This window comes from Pollicipes pollicipes, unplaced genomic scaffold (assembly GCF_011947565.3).
Source record: "Pollicipes pollicipes isolate AB1234 unplaced genomic scaffold, Ppol_2.1 Scaffold_2218;HRSCAF=2597_pilon_pilon_pilon, whole genome shotgun sequence".
NCBI classification, from domain to species: domain Eukaryota; kingdom Metazoa; phylum Arthropoda; class Thecostraca; order Pollicipedomorpha; family Pollicipedidae; genus Pollicipes; species Pollicipes pollicipes.
The window spans coordinates 32,422-47,411 of record NW_023596073.1 but is presented as its reverse complement, the minus strand read 5'-3'; the positions used below and the strand labels follow the sequence as shown (position 1 = coordinate 47,411).

Here is a 14,990-nt window from a genome sequence, read left to right as displayed (position 1 = left end):
AGTGGCTATGCAACAAGTGTTTCGATGTGCGGAAGGCGGCCATCGCGTCGGGCACATATCCGATGCGGACGGCAGCGGCCACGGGTCCGGGTCCGGGTCCGGGTCCGGGTCAGGGCCCGCGTCCGGGTCCAGGTCCGGGTCCGGGCCCGGGGGGACCGGTCCGGCCCGGCCCCGTCGGCCGCCCGGGCACCACGGTCGGCCCCCGCCCCGGACAGGTCAGTGGCCAGCGTGTCCCGTCAGCCGCCTGGCAACCCGCGATCAGACGCCGGGTTCAGGTGGCCGAGACGGTACACAGTTCAAGCGATGATGGAATGATGTGCTGACGTGAGCTCAAACCAGGAAAACAGGGATAAAGCTTTTCGAATTCCTGTGCATTCCTCTACTGCATTTGCATCTCGCTTGCTTGACACAAGCTCACTCTAATGTGAAACCGTTGTTGTATGATCTGACGACCCGGGTGTCCACAAGTGACAGGACGCTTGGATTATGCAGCATTCTAGTTTACACAATGCGAGACACTTTTCAAACAACAAAGTACTGCGAATTCCCAAAAATGGGGATTAAAGGGAGTGCTCCACATTTGTGTTGAGTTTTCACTGAAATAGCCTTCCTCAAGGCATTTTGATGAAGCTGACGGCTCCTGTGTTTTTAAAACCTAAAGCCGTCTGATTTTCAAGCTTAAAGGCAGCAAATGTGTAGAGTGCTCTGGGAGAGTTTTTAAAGGGCACCTTAGCACTCATGACGTCATAATAACGTCACTCAACTCCCGTCATTTCATAAGCCATACGATGATCAAGGCCAATAAAAATGTAATGATCGATTCATTTATATCTGGCGTTCGTGAGAATGCTTTCCAGACATGGCGGCCGTTGATTGGCGCTCAGCAAAATATTGCAAGGTATGGTGACGTAATCAAACAATGATGTATCTAGGAGCGTATTAAATAAACAGAGAGATTGTGTTGTCTAGAGTAGTTTTTCCTACTTTAAGGTATACCAACAGTTATAAGTGACCTTGTTGCATCACATCTGACGCTTACTTCAGTGTCTTCAACCGTAAAAGCGCAAGCGCCTCTTAACCCTTTAAACCCGTTAACACTTAAACCCCTTAAGCGCAAAAATGTCTACATGCGCCTACCCGGCATTTCCTTCTAAACACCGGCATTATATTAGACACTCAAAACTGCGATGAGCTGCCGTTGTTTTCGATTACGGCTTTCAAATCACAACTGAATGTCCAAAGCTATTTGCAGACGTTTGTGATACTGTCGCACCGGATCAGTATGGTTCCGTCAACTCTCGATGATGGATGCATCAAAACACCCTGGAGTACAGAGAAATTCCTTGCCAAGGCAAATGGAAGAATCCTGAAACGACGAACCAGCTAAAAACTAGCGTTGGGAGCGGTTACACATAACCCAGGATAGGTCAGGCTGAAAAACTAAGTAGGCCGTAATGGTGGCTCCGCACGCCAGGCTTCAGTGCATTAGGTCGTGCTCCTGACCAGGAGTGCCATTATCTCCACGAACAGGTAGATGGTCTCTCGACATTAGTGGTTGCGACGCCAGGCTTCAGTGCATTAGGTCGTGCTCCTGACCAGGAGTGCCATTATCTCCACGAACAGGTAGATGGTCTCTCGACGTAAGTGGTTGCGACGAGGTGCACTACGAGGTGTACGAGGTGTGCGAGGTCGTGAAGTACCTCCTCCGATGACACGCTGACCATTTCGCGCTCATGAAACCCATAGTCAGTAGTATCTTCGCAAGAGAGGTTCACAGCCGCTGTCCAATCGATTTGGCATCCATCTTTTCGTATCGACTCCTCGGCCAGCCAGACGTATGCTTATTGCCATGGATGCGAAGATTATGCAGACACATTCTGGGACGCTCAGATAGCATTACATAAGCCGATGGTGCCAAGCTCTTCATATCTTGAAGTCGCCTTGCACTTCTACGCAAACATTTTGGCTGCATGAGATATCATCACTATCATTGCATAACCTCATAAAAAGTGTTATTGCTCGTCACGGCAAGCAATTTTATACCTAGCATTTATAGAACCATATCTATAGACATGACAATCCTTACGAACTGTCACCGGAGATTAAGGTCATTCGTTGATACCTTACGGCAGAGTTCGAGCAGCCTAACCAGATTCTCTGAGCTTTGTTAGCAGCAACCAATATTTTTACGGCATACACAATCGTAAGAATCATGCGTCAAATGCGGTAAGTTCCGTTCAATTTTAAACTGAATTTAGACCGAGCAGCGAGGGCGCACGAGCGGCGCGGGTCTGTCTAGACCACCGACCCGCGGGGCGACCAGCATATGATTGCCGTGCGTCGACCGCAGCCGGTGCTGTTCAACAGAACGCTGATGCTCGTGAATTATGGATTCAGATCATCGGTTAGTTGGGTCAAGGCTTGTTTGCAGTCGCAAATAGGCGCCGGTCGGCCGGGCTGGCGCCCAGCCCGCGCCACCGCGGTCGCAAGCAGGGTGGTCTGCGCCGCCCGCACCCCACCTCTGCAGCCCGGCCCAGGGTCAGAGGGAGAAGCAGGGAGGGGGAGGGAGAGGTGCTAGGCTAAATAACCACTCCGGAGCTAGTGGTGGTGCAGTTACCGCAAACATAAAGTCCCCTCACGTTCCAACGCGGCTAAGCTCTCGGAATTCAATCCTGGAACCTTGGACTGTGACGCGGCGCCAAGTTTCTGTACGGAACAGCTCTGATGCAGGCACATGCCCCCGGCCGCAGACAGATTTGAGTGGTGAAGTGATTGATGGTCCTTCGACGTTCGACGTTCGACGATATCTAAAGTGGAGCATTCGACCACGTTGTGGAAGCGTTCCTTCGACGACGTGGTAATGAAGCTCGATTGCAATCGACGTGAGCTGAAGAGGCTTCTGTGCGATCGGTTCTGCTCCAATATCACGCAATCACGTGATAGGCATGCATAGCCATTTGGCCTTAATTTGGCAAAATGTACGAAATAAAAACGAAGGAATCACTTGAGGCATTTCATATTCTCTAGAGAGTTATTCCTAACCTTTTGGTTGGATAAATCCTCGGCCCAGCGCCCACGTATAGAAGGCTTGTTGCCTGTTGACACCAGCGGATCGTGAAATTCCGGCCCAACGGTGGAATTGCACGGCGAAAGCTTAACGTGCCGTAACGCTTGGCACTGCCCATCCAACCCTGAGAGTAGGACCTTTTGACGTCACATGACCTTTCTCGCTGCCGCTACTGGTCGCAGTCCATGTCAGCCGGAGCCAAATCATGAGCACAGAAACCAAATGTTTAAGCCTGCACGCAAAACTAACTGATATCTCCCTTCCCTTCCACAATCCGTTCCAATCACGTGGTTGGTGAGAACACCTGCCTTTCGATTCACTGGATGTGGGCAGGGCTCGAGTCGCCTTATGCACTCATTTTTTTGTTCCGGCTGGCATGGACTACGGCAGGTAACAGCGGGTACGATAAATGTCAGATGACGTCAGAGAGTTCTACTCTCAGGGTAGAATGGCATTGCCGAGCGGCAAGCCCGTTAAACTTTCGCCGTATAATTCTAACGTTACGCCAAGCGCCGCGGTCGAATGGCGGTGTCATGTCTTACGAGACAAGCACCGTCGAGCGTGGGCGTCGACCCCATAATTCTATTTAATCAAAAGGTTAAGACAAAATATTTGTAAAAATGAAATGCTGCAACTGGTTCCTTGGTTTTCATTTCGTACATCACCCCACATTATGGCTGACTGGTGATGAATGTCTACCGCCCACTCGCCTGATATGTGCACAAACCGACTGCACTTGCTTCGCACATGGGAGCTCGCACCTGCACCAGGGCTGTTCCGCGAAGCAGCTTTGTGTTGCGTTACAGTCTAAGGTTCCAAGATTATTTTCTGCGAAATAAGACGCCCTGGAGTGCAGAGGAACTTCGACAGAGAGGGCCCCTGCCTCGGGAGGCTGTCTGAAGCCGTCAGACTGAGCCTCTGCCACTACCTTCAGAGACCGTCTGAAGACGAGAGAATTAAGCCCTTTTCCCTCCACTGGAGACTGTCTGGAGCTAAGGAGACACCGGAAACCAATCACCAGAGCCCACCAGTGGTCGGTAGAGGAAATCCCTACCCCCTCGAGCCACAGGGGATCCCTTCGTCCTCCATCAGTGCTTGCCTGGAGCCGGCAGAATGGGTCGCTTCTGCCTCCCCCCATCCCTTCCGACCGCCGGCTCAGCCGGAGCCCGCCTGAAGGCGGCGGAGGGAGAAATGTGCCTGCCGAGTGGCCATTAGTCCGGCCCTGCTGTGGACGCTGAGGCGATCGCATGACAAGGGAGAATTTTGCCCATCGATCGGAGGCGAGCGGACGCGCACCGGGCCGGACGGGGCCCGCCGCCGCCGCGTTTTACCCGCTGCCGGCCACATTATGGCGGGTGTTTATCTGCGGCGGTCATGTGTCGGCCAACAATGGCGCGTCCGGCGTCCGGCCGGCGGCGGCTCGATAGGACCGCTCCCCATCTATCTCCGGCCCGAGTGGCGGCCTTCCCTCGGCGCGCCCGATACATGCCCCGCCCCGCCGGCGCCGCCGGGTAAGTGCCACGCACCGCTGATTGGTGTCGCGCCCGCACTGGCCGCGGCAGGCGTGATTAACATCTACTTTTTGAGGTCACCATCCGATTGGCCGCTGCGTTTGCAGGCTTTGTTAATGTCGTGCTGACAATACGTTTGCGCCTACATCTTCGTACATTTGCCGCGCCCCGCCGTCGTTCACGTCCGCTCGCGTACGATTCCAGATGCCCAACGGATCGCAGCAGCGTCAGTTCGCCACCAGCGGCGTGCACAGTGAGTACATAGAGAAGAGCCAGCCCGACCCCGCCAGCCTGACCCAGAGCCCGCTCCTGCCCGGTGGCGCCGTCCCGCCGCGAATGCGCGGGCCTCGGCCGCGCGGGCCCGGCCCGCAGGGCGCCCGCCCGCTGCGGCCGCGCATGATGGGGCCACGCGGCGCGATGCGGCCGCGCCTGCGTATGCCGCGTCAGCCGGCGCCGCCGCCGACGGTGATGGCGCACCCCGGCGGCGGGCAGGACGGCCCGCGGCTAGGCAGCGCCTCGCCCGCCGCGCAGCAGGAGCGGCAGCAGGAAGCAGGTCGAGGCGCCGCGCAGCAGATGGGAGGAGCGCCGCGCGTCGCGGAGCCCGGTGGGCGTCCGACGGTCGGCCAGCCCGCGGGATTCCCGGGAGGTTCGCAGCCTGGCGCCTATCCGCCCGGCTCGCAGCCTGGCGCGCTTCCACCCAGCTCTCAGTCAAACGCTCACCCGCCTGGCTCTCAGCCTGGCGCCTACCCACCTGGCCAACATCCAGGCTGTTATCCGCCCGGATCCCAGTCCAACTCGTACTCGCCCGTCCCACAGGTGGGCTCCTATTCGCCCAACTCCCATTCGAATTCCCATCCGCCGACGTCGCTGTCAGATTCCCACTCGCCCAGTCCGCAGTCCGTCTCTTACCATTCTAGTCCCCAGCGAGAAGATTCGCCATCCATGTCGCAGCCGGGGACAATTCCTATCCACCAGCCGTCTGTGAACCAGAACAGTTTCGAGCCTATGAATTTCCAGAGCAGCATAATTTCGCCAACCTCCCAGCAGGATAATTTACTGCCCAAACTGCACCCTGCCAGCACTCAGCCAAGCATTTTCTCGTCTAGCTCCCAGCCGATAAATTCTCTGTCTGGAATGTTCCAGCGTGGCCCACATACCCACCCATTTCCTCCCGGACCCCAGCCCAACATCCAGCCGGGCATGCTTCCACCCGGCCTCCAGCCCCCCAGCAGCCGGCCCAACGTTTCTGCTCCCAGCTTCCCGAGCCCCAGTGGCCAGCCTGTCATGCATCCCGTCGGTTCCCAGCTCTCCGGCGGGCCGGGCGGCGTGATTGCGTCCGGCCCGGCCGATGGTGGGCCAGCGCCAGTCACCACGGATGGCGCGCGAGCGTCGATAGCCGGGCGCGCGCAGCCGCCGGCGGCAGGTGGTCCGTCGACGGCCGGCGCCGGCAGCGGGCCCACGCCGTCCGTCGCCGCCAAGAAACCGCAAATCAGCGCCGTGGAACGAACGCTCGACAATTTCTTCGGCAAGACAGACAAGCTGCTAGCCAAGTTTGATAAAACTTTGACCGAAAAATTGCTCGACCCGTCACTCACGTCTCAGAACGCGGCGGCGCCAACGCCGGCGCCGGTGGCTAGTGTGCCGGCGCAGCCGAGCATCCCAGAGCGGGGTCTGTTCACTCAGCTGCAGACCAGCCTTAAGGGGAAGGTGTCGGAGGGTCTGGGCGGTCTGCTCCCGCCGCAGCAGTCGGCACCGCTCCACGGCCTGCACGCCGATGTGAACCACTCGATCCAGCAGTCGGCGCAGGCGCTGAGAGCAGCCGAGGGCCGGGCCAGCCCCGCTTTCAGCCGCGCTCAAGTACAAACGGCCGCGCCCACCACTGCCACCGCACTCACATTGTCCGATGTCGTCATGTCTTCCGCGCCGGTGGCGGCCGCTCCCTCTAGCCAGCTCAATGAGCAGCAGCAGCAACAGATATTGCAGCAGCAGCAGCAGCTCTTGGAACAGCAGCAGCAGATTGCCCACCTGCAGAGGCTGCAGCAGGAACGGGAGCGGGAACTCGTGCTCAGGGCCGAACAGCAAAAGGAGGAGTATCAAAAGCAACTACAGCTGACGCAGGAGCGGACAAGGGCCTCGCTGGCGCAGGTGTCCTCTGCCCAGCAGCTGGCGACCAGCCCGTCGTCGAGCTTGCCAAAGTCCAAGATCTACGTGCCGACGCCGCTGGTCGCCGCCGCCGCTGGCAAGGTGCAGCACACAGCGACGGAGCTGCTATCGTTCCTGAAGCCGTCGGCGGCAGCTGGCGCGGCTACCTCCAGCAGCGTGCCGGTCGCCTCTGCCGCTCCTCCTGCGAACGCCAACGGCCAGCCCCCGGCAGTCGCCGTCGTCGTCGGCAGCGACGCCAGTGGTACGACATCACCTCCAAAGGTGGAGCCGGGTCGCGACACCGATTACGAAAACAGGGTAACGCGCCGCAAACGCTTCCTACAGTCGCTGGCGTCGCTGGGCGTCGACAACGACTCGCCTCCGAGTCCGGGCGAGTCGCCGCTGCTGGCGCTCGAGTCGTGCTCGGACCGGCTCGCCACGCCCTCGCCGATGAGCAGCGTCGGGCGCATCGACGACGACGCGCTCCCGTGCGAGCGGCCCAGCTCGGCGCCAGAGATCAAAGCGCGCTCTCAGTTCTCCAACCGGTTCGGCGTGCACATCCCGGCCGGCTTCCTGGACCTGGCCGAGGACGACCTGGACCTGCGGCCGTCTCGCGCGTCGCCCAGCGCGTCGGCCGGCGTCCGAGGCTCGCGCGACGGCGCCACCATCCTCTCCTCCTCCATCAAGTCCCCACGCGTGCGCACCTCTCTGCAGGCGTCGATGATCCCGCACCCGCCGGCGACGGCGCCCGCGCCGTCGCTCGACTCCCCCGCGCCGCCGCCTGACTCCCCCTCGCCGCCGCCACGCGATCCGAGCCACGTGATTCGCTACTGCGACGTCGAGAGCGACGACGAGAGCGACGGCGAGAGCGACGGCGAGTCGTCGGGCCCCAGCTCTGTGGTGATGGAGCCCAGCGCCGGCGAGGTGTACACCATCGTCGAGGAGGAGGAGGAGGTGGGCAGTCCCACGGCCGCCGACGGTGTCTCGCGGCGCAGGACGACAGGTGAGCCGCCGCGCGGCCGCGACCCGGCCACCTCTCTTGGCCGACTCGTTACGGCAGGTCATGGCCGCTGCATCGGAATGCGCAGGCTACAGGCTGGCCGCCTCTTGAAACGCGCCGCTTACGGAAAGCTTTCCTTTCGTCCAGTGCAGCTGCTTGAATAGATATCGGCAGCCCTTTCTGACGCACTTTTGCACCATGTTGTAATGATCCAGAGTTTTTCCAAACGTACGCTGATTTCGTCGTTGTCTTAGTTGCGTGTTCACCGGGTTTACTGTTCACTGTCACTGGGATGGCTTGGATGCAAAGTTTGCTTACAACATTTCCTGTGATAAGTGATATAAGCATCACTGATCACTCACCGACACTCGCACGTCACCCGAAAGGGCTTCAGAAAGTCACAAACATTCCTAACCATGTCACGATACTTGCCATCCTGAGCATCCATTTCCCATCGCAGTGATGCTTCTACCTTTATGCAGAGGATTATGGAATACAATAAAGTCAGGCGTCCTTTACAGGAGCTATGAGCCATGAATGATCTTAAGTCGACGTAGGCTTTGTAAAGTAAGGCAAATCCATACTTGTTTCTCGCGGTAGCAAAATACAAGGAGCCCCGAAATACCTTTCCTTTTGTTACGGAGGCTTCATGGGGCTAGGATGTGTCCAGGAAAAAAGGAATCGGTCGTGAGCGACAGACGCACTCTCAGCACCACCTTCACTTCAGGATAATCACTACATGTGTTTTCTTTTTCACCACTGGCAAAAGGAAAACGTGACAAATCTTCCATGTGGCATGTGCATATATATATATATATATGCGTATGAATATATATGTATTGTGTATGTATGTATGTATGTGTGTGTGTGTGTGTGTGTGTGTGTGTGTGTGTGTGTGTGTGTGTGTGTGTGTGTGTGTGTGTGTGTGTGTGTGTGTGTGTGTGTGTGTGTGTGTGTGGTGTGTGTGTGTGTGTGTGTGTGTGTGTTGTGTGTGTGTGTGTGTGTGTGTATGTGTGTGTGTGTGTCTGGTTTTACATGCACATTAGAAAAAGTCGAAGCAAACATAAGTGCAAACCTTATATGTCCATTACAATAACATCATTTATTTGATTAATCTAAAAACATACTTTTCTAACTGCCAAAGCCATTTTTAGGCTGCAGTGATAGAACTTCAAGTAAAAAACAAACATTTGCTGCACACTTCACACTTGCCTGATGTAAACGTCCTTAGAACAAACGTGTATATTCAAGATTTGGTATTCCACCATGTGCACATGAAATTTTAATGCTGAGGAAACATATGTAATATGGTGACACGCATTTCGGTTTTCTTAAGCGCTCAAGGTTCTAAACCCTAATTTTCGTCACATCCTCCAAGTTTTGAATGGAAAGGGGACTAAGGGTAAGTAGTTCACTTATTACCACGCAGTGTTCAACACATATTACAGGGCTTGATTTCCGGCTAAACCTGCGGTGTCCAAGCACTGGTTGACCCCCATTGATGTACTCATGAAACAGTTGCGCGATTACGTAAACAGCTCAACCTTTCACCAGCGGAAGCAGTTTCCATACATTCTGAGCCATAGGTCTTGTTCGGGGTTGGGAGAGCGAGGCGACTGCTGGCCTGCTCATTTTGACCTCAGTGGGAACCGGAGGGTGTCCCAACAACGAGAGGATTAGCTGGAAATATGTTTCCTGTTTAAGTTACCATCCGGCTAGCATGCTTGAAATACTACGTTTCTGGCCTGTGCTAGTCCGTGGCTCTGCTCCAACTTGGCTATTGCCCTGACGTTGCATGTGATTTCAGCTGCATGTGACAGCATTGTCGCAAGTTGCATGAAGCTTGATACCCATTCAGAAAACTGTTTGAATGAGTATGTCAATTTCGCAATGTTAAAGCGGGTACAATCAACACAACCTGTAGGTGAAAGTGTCCGATATCGGCCAAATACGTCAAAGTAAATGCACATAAAAGCATAATCTACTTCTGTCGTAAATCATTATTTGAAAAAAGCACAATGCCTATCGCAATTTCCGCATTGAATACGAAATGAAATCCATATTTTGACGTCTCGATCCTGGACCTTTTTGAAAGTTTAATGAGGTGTCAAAAAAGCGTCATAATCGTGAAGGTGAGCTCATTCGTTGTGCTTTTACTCTTCCAAGAATGTTTTGGAACAACCAATGCAAGACAGGATAAACATTATTATCCTTGCCATTCAATGACGTTTATGTTTGCCCTTGCGCGACGTGACGATAAAACTTTTCCAGAAATGCTCTTCACAGGTCAATGCTTATCCAGCTTTGGATCTGATCATTAGATCATGATCAGCAGTCAGCTTTAGATCTGATCATTGGATCATGATCAACAGTCAACTTTAGATCTGATCATTAGATCATGATCAACAGTCAGCTTTGGATCTGATCATTAGATCATGATCAACAGTCAGCTTTGGATATGATCATTAGATCATGATCAACAGTCAGCTTTAGATCTGATCATTAGATCATGATCAACAGTCAATTTAGATCCAACCCTCAGCTAACGCACTCTTTTCAAGTCCAAAATCGAATGAAGTCCATCGGTGCTCCAACTAAATTGGTGTCATCAAAATCATGTGAACGTAAAATTGCAACTAGATAATATATGGGCAAAGTTGGTTTTTAGCCAAATTCAATCTCCAACTCGTTCCGCCATAGTGGGTGAACAATGTGAAAACCCCATCCAACCTCAGCCCGTATCTACGAGCATGACACTGTTTTTAAGCCAATTAAACCACATAAAACGAATGGATTAGAACTGGGAGTAACGCCTCCAAATAAGATGAGTGGCGGAACCGAGCGGGAAAACCTGGCTAACCCTACCCGTAAAATACTTAAGACGGGGTCCTCCACTGTTTTGGCCCAGCTTTTTCTAATTTTTGGAGTGGGGTGGTCCACCAATTGAATAGGCAACCGCACCACTTGACCACCTACGTTTTTATTCAAACTTTGATTATTGGATCAATGCGAAAAAACAAGCTTCTGAAGAAATGGTTCAAGGTAGGTAACTACATTGAGACAATATGTGCGCGAGGCTGAGAGCTAAATGGTCCGAGGAACAAGCCCGGCACGGCTTGGCTTTCGGAATTCGGTATTTGTATAATCGAAATTCAGTGTGCTCATGATAAATCGGCAGATGCGAAGGTAAACCAGCTGATAAAATATATAACAGAGTGCTTCGATAGCATGCAGTGATTCTCAAGCACGAATGGTAACTGCGATCCCATGGTTCATTGGCCTTCGCGACGTATGCAAAAACACATGCCGCACACAAGTTCATCCCGGTAATGATTGTCTTCCGCAGCATTACTTGTGACCATATAGAACAAACACATGTGTTTAGCACTAGTGCTTTGATACGTGCTCACCGATTTCATGTCTAAGTCATTGATAACGGGGAAAACCATCCCCCAGCCTACAACCGCGAGAAAAACATCGCATGCAATGATATGAAATGCATATGCAATATGCATTGCATAGAGACCAGAGGCCATAGAGACCAGAGACCATGACCTGGGCACCTAGGGCTTGGGACGCGTTGCTCTAAAGCTTGCTGTGTGGGGTAATTTCTAGCACTAATTTCAAATTTATAGATAACAGGAACCGTATTGTGCTTTTACCAAGGACTCTTTTAAGGTCAGGATAGGTCACTGACCGAAAATAACCCAGATCAATATTTTGTTTTTAGGAACATACTGCGTAGCGCAATCTTTGTCGGTCATTCAAATGCAATACTCAAGGCAGTCTTGTATGATTTTTGTCACCGTGAACTGCGAAAGGTCAAACAAGGTCACTAACTTAGATGAGTACCAGCGACGTTTTACTTAGAACAGGTACCTAGGTCCTAGGGGACCTGAGACATAAATCGGGAGCTTGACCTTGTTTGGCCATATTTGACCCAAAGGCGGTGACCTAGGAACCCCTCATCTTGACACAAGTGAGTTTATATGCAGGCCAATACACCATGTATATTTGGTGATTCTAGCTCTCTTAGCTTTTGAAATCTTAGGGGATGAAATTGACCCTCACGCGAGCAAAGGGTATTCAACCAGTCACCCGGGCGAATACTAAACCTTAAGAGTACAGAAGCTTATGGGCCTCTCAGCCGGGCCCCACACAGGCCTGGACCTCGCTCTAGAACCCAACAGCTGGGAGCTATTTTGCTGATAAGGCGCTGCCGTCACAAGAAGTCGAGAGATGGGCGCTTAGAGTCCAAGTAGAATGGGCGCCTTTGAGCCTAAGTGACGACCTAAGTAGCCAAAGGGTACTCTAAGACCGGAGGGTGGGTGTTCTAAATCCAAATAGAGTGCGTCGTGAGCTCGGGTAGAGAGAGTAGAGTAGCGGGTAGAGGTAGAGAGACTTTTTCCACCGCTAGGTAAGGATGCGCATCGGGCTTGGGCGAAGAGCGCCCCACCCCGACGTAGAGGCTCAAATCATTAGTGATGGGATGCCTTAAGTCCAAGCAGACAGACATCCTAAACAGGCGTGTAATTCACTATTCAGCTGGGGGAGACTCCAGCTCGCCCTCAACTCTAAGTGCTATATGGGTCAAATCCGGGTAGAAATATGCTTTTAAGCACATTTTGTGGTGGGCTTAGCCGTTTCAGCGTATACGGTCCTCCCAGCCTTCTCTACGAAATAACACCCCTAGTCTTAAACTCAAATAACAGTGCGACCCTTGGCCCCGGTTGAGTGATAGCCCTACTCTTGGCAGAGAAGCGCCCAAGTGTCACCCCTGGTCATGGCAGAGGAGTTTTCTAACACAAAGAAGAGAGGACCCCTAAATCCAGGCAGTGGAGCGCCTAGAGACGTAGGTGTGGTGGTGCGCGAGCATGCAGGTAGAGGCGTGCCCAGCTAACTAACTGGATGAGCGCAGACAAACGTAGATAGAGAAGTATTCTGAGCGCATGCAGAGACGTCTCAAGCCCAGGTGAAGAGGCAATGGAAAATGTAGCTAAAAAGCACCCAGGAACCAGCCCCTCAGCAGTAAGAGATGCGGGGGGGGGGGGGGGGAAACGCAGGCTGTATCCTACATTTCTGCAAATATCGCCAGCTTTTGACGACAAGCATTGTTGTTGACGTGACGTGCTGTTGACCCCGTTACCTCACAGGTCAAAGGGTCGAGGATTTTGAATGGTGCTCTTAAAACCTGATCAGCACTAATTTTTGGCAAAGTCAGCACGCGCGCTAACGGGTGTGGGCGGGTCTAGAATGGTGCAGTGCGTTCGGAGAACGCATAGTTTCAACTTATCCACATCATTTCCAGAGGCCTCTAATTAGCAGCATCGTCCTAACAACAATTCAGCCCGCGTCGCGCGTCTTTTGTCAGGTTGAATATCTGAAAGATACGTGTTGGCGCGCACTTTATGACTCGGGAACCAAGATGGTCAATCGGCATTTGGCTCATAGTGCCACTAAATCAGTCGACTGATCCAAGTCCAGTAGAAAAGCCTCAAGATTATGGACATCTTCATTTTGGTCGCGAGGTGGTTCCTTCGAAAGCCGCCACGCTGCGGTTTGGAATATATATATATATATATATATATATATATATATATATATATATATATAATACTATGCAAGTATAGTCGAAGCTGCTTGCAATGATTTCGCGGGTGTTTGGCGTATATCGACACATTATGCCCTGTTCATAACCGCGCTAAATTCGAGCCAGGATAGTGCTAGTTGACATGGCTCGATGCGTTCCTGAGAATCGCCTGCGTTTTTGACAAGCTGGCGCACGCGTATTCCCCATGTAAGCCCGGGAAGTCTTCATGTTGGCCTATCTGCAAAAGGCCCTCAAGGGCACTACTTGATAAACTGATATCAACGCTGGTTATATAAATAGTTCAATAGATTAAGCTGACGACACCTAACATTGCATACTTCTTCTAAAGAGCAAACCATCGGGACTCCGCTCTGAAACCAAGAAGGTGTGAATCTAATTGTTTTATCCATTGTTGACGAAGAATTTATCCACATTTTGACGAAGAATTTCAGCAGCATTATAGCCTTTTCAATTGCCGACACGTGAGTGTGACACCGTATGCTGGCGAGGGTGGCAAAACTGCAGTCTCTGCGTGATTGGGGTGGTGTTGGATTGTGGGCCAACTGGGTAATAGTGCTGCGAAGGAAACGATGGTTATCGGGCAGCTCTACTGACAACCACCAATCATATTCAACGCAATTTTAGATATGAGGTCGCTGATACTGCATATCCCACAATGGTTTTCATTCTACACTTGGCAGTGACCGTTCCTTGCAAATGTCCTATATAGGTGGCAGCACAATGTCTTCGCCCGCTCTTTTTTCTATAAAAGAGGAACACGGGCACATCGCCACGCCCCTTTCATGGATTGCAACGAATGCAATGGCCATGTTAACGTCCAGGGGTCATGGCGCCACCGGGAATCGAACCCGGGCCCCACGTGGGAGTCCGATGCCCGAACTACCGGGCCATTGCGCCCAGTTTTCAGCGTTTGCACACTGTGTCGCTCTGCATTTCGGCATAATGGGGCGTTATATTTTCTGTAGTAATTTGAGCTGCATATGGGCCTTTCACTGAACTGCGAAACCTTCTCTAAACTCCTTCAAGTGCTATACCGATTACTACATATTCGGAGGATTTATAAAATGACCAGCTCCTCTTTATAATTTCATAAACGGAGAACCAAAACCTCAGAAGCATTCAACATATGCATGCTTTCGTTACCATGTGGAGTGGTGCTGCCGTGTTTGTACATCGCGTTTTTGCTTTTAGTTCGCACAAAGTAAACTGCATCGGCTTTGCGGCAATACGCCTCCGTGCACTATTGTAGCATGATCGTATGGAAAAACTCTGGACGTAATTACAGTCATACATTCCCCTGCATCAGAGCGAATTACCCCAGTGGCCGCAGAAAGCTCATATTTAAACGGTTCACTATTATTCAATTATAAGCAGGCAGGGCACCATGCTTTAACAGTTCTGCAGTCCCACAAAGCCACCACAGCTGTGCTTCCGCGAAAGCCTTCTTACGTAGCGGCAGCGGAACTCTTCCGCCGTCTCCCGCCGCACTTGATCAGAAAGCGGCCGGTCTTAGCGGCCCTCCCCGATCCGGCCGTGCCCGGCTGTGTCGTGCGCAGCTCTTGAGGGGCGCCGGGCCCGGCTGCGACCGGCGGCGGCACGGCCGGCTCTGCCCGCGGACACGGAGAGCGCGAGCGGACGGGAGGAGCGCAGCCGCCTCGC

The 14,990-nt window shown here is 52.9% G+C and overlaps 1 protein-coding gene across 1 annotated transcript in view; it reads left to right on the top strand.

The window, feature by feature from the left end:
* Positions 1 to 5,139: 5,139 nt before the first annotated feature.
* Positions 5,140 to 14,990, top strand: part of LOC119096866 (proline-rich protein 36) — a gene marked incomplete at its 3' end in the record, with an annotated part of 41,722 nt that continues 31,871 nt past the window's right edge. Inside the window, exon 1 of the mRNA XM_037219839.1 lies at positions 5,140 to 7,723. Coding sequence (XP_037075734.1) covers positions 5,152 to 7,723 — 2,572 coding nt within the window. The remainder of the gene's footprint in view (positions 7,724 to 14,990) is intronic.